At 35.8% G+C, this 1,946-nt stretch overlaps 1 protein-coding gene across 1 annotated transcript; it reads right to left on the reverse strand.

The window, feature by feature from the left end:
- Positions 1-118: 118 nt before the first annotated feature.
- On the reverse strand, positions 119-1,185 carry LOC109083910 (galactose-specific lectin nattectin-like; the record flags this gene model as incomplete). The annotated part of the gene is made up of 5 exons (XM_042754046.1): positions 119-232; positions 387-512; positions 681-775; positions 972-1,038; positions 1,156-1,185. Coding segments are annotated over 5 exons (423 nt in total), but the record flags the coding sequence as incomplete, so codon positions are not given.
- Positions 1,186-1,946: the final 761 nt, after the last annotated feature.

Raw genomic sequence — 1,946 nt, forward strand, 5'->3', positions numbered from 1 at the left:
AGGTTGAACGCTTGCATCATTCCAGCAACGGTCAAGCTGTAGAGGTGGAAAAGTGAAATCAGTTATTCTGATCAATACAATAGTGTGAGAAAATAGCCAGTTTGGTACTATGTGAAATTCTTACAGGTCAGTTGATCTCTCCACAGTTCTCAACATTTAGATTGTTAGGTTCATTAGAGCACCAGTTGCTGTAGTCATATGGAGTTCCATCACTCCACAACCACTGTCCTTCCTAAAGAGCAAAGACAGGGATTAAAAGACTGCGCTTCTGTACTCGGACACCATAAAGAATGTCATTTAGTTTGGCTTTTGAAGTGGTTATATCAGCTTCATTAAAAACGTTCATCTCAAACAAATTTAGTATCTTTTAGGCTAACTGAACTTACTTCTACAGCATCTTGAACACCAAGCCAACATCGTGTAGTAGTAGAAGGCAACAGACCAATCAGAAAGTTGTTTTCCAGTTCATTGTGCACAGATGCAAGATTTGCATGCTCCTCAATACAGTTTCTCTTTATATATTAAAAATAAAGGATGTCAGTTACATTTTTAGTCATTTTCAAACAAAATCTGCTCTGATTTATTAGTTGCTCAGTATAGTTTATATGGAAATGAGAAACTGTTACTTTAAAAAAAAAAAAAAAAAAAAAAAAATTGCCTTGTTGTAGCGGACACTTTACCTCTGCTGTGATCCAGCTGGTCGACTGAGAGAAAGAACTTGTAAAGTATCGGACTCCAAAATTTGTCCATCCATACTCGGTATATATTAGTCTACCTATATATCAATCCGGGTATCCAGTAGGTCTACATGTTAGTATTGTAATATACATTACTTGTACAAATACTAGTCAATAAAATATTGAACATTTCCCACTATCCTCTTCATAAAGCTTTCGCAAAATGCCAAAGGTTTGGCCAGAACAAGTTTTTAAAATAGAATGATGGTTTATACAAATAAATGTCTAGTTTACCATCTGCACTCTCCATGGAGAACACCATGAAAGAGAGCAGCAACAGACTTCTCAACACCGCCAAGAACTTAAATTAATAAGCGGCAAAAGTGAATCCATCTGCACTCATATACTGCACACATTGTAATTCTTAATGTATTTTAAAGACAAAGTTATTCAGCGGGTCTCTGTGCCAAAAACTCACCTTGGTTTTCAGATCGTTGCCTTCAGAACCCTGAGGAAGATTTTTTGTGGAGTTCCAGAAAAAAGCCCTGCTTTTCTGCTTTATTTGATGTCAAGTGTGTATAAGTTACCAGAAAAAGAAAAGCACAATGTTATATGTATGTGGTTTTCTGTGTTAGTGTTGTTCTTTTGACTCCTAGTTTTCACATTAGTTGCCTGAGTTGGATTTTTATTCAGTTCACCTGTGTCCCATTTATCAAGTCATTAGTCCCTCGTTTGCGTTAGTGTTTATACTGCTTTTGTTCAGGGTCCGTTCTAGGCGCTAACTCAGTTAGCTGGATTTGATTCTTGATGATTTGGCATGATCTTGAGATGTTTGTTCTTGAAGCTCATCCCAGAGTTGCTGTCATAGCAACAGGTCCGTAAGCTTAAACCTGCTCGGAGCATGCTTATTTCATGTAAACAGGATTAGACTGCATCTTTGTAAGTACTTAAAATCTGTCCCAGCCACCGTTACTTGGTTACAAGAGCATCCTACTGATCCAGGGACAATAATTTAAAATAATAATAATTAACAAATTAATTTAAAGATAATATAATATAAACGTTATGTAGTCTTTAACACAGCCAGTTTTACTCACTGAAAAATGTATTTGTCATAAAATAATTACTTCATAATTGCATTCGAGTCTTACACACATGCTATACAGATAATATAGAGTTGGAGCACAGGAGATGCAGATAACATGATATTGACCCTTAAGAAACTTTCATTAATGCTGTCACGTAACAAATCTGTTCAAATATAAAATT

The sequence above is a fragment of the Cyprinus carpio genome, unplaced genomic scaffold, assembly GCF_018340385.1.
Source record: "Cyprinus carpio isolate SPL01 unplaced genomic scaffold, ASM1834038v1 S000004619, whole genome shotgun sequence".
In the NCBI taxonomy this organism is placed as follows: domain Eukaryota; kingdom Metazoa; phylum Chordata; class Actinopteri; order Cypriniformes; family Cyprinidae; genus Cyprinus; species Cyprinus carpio.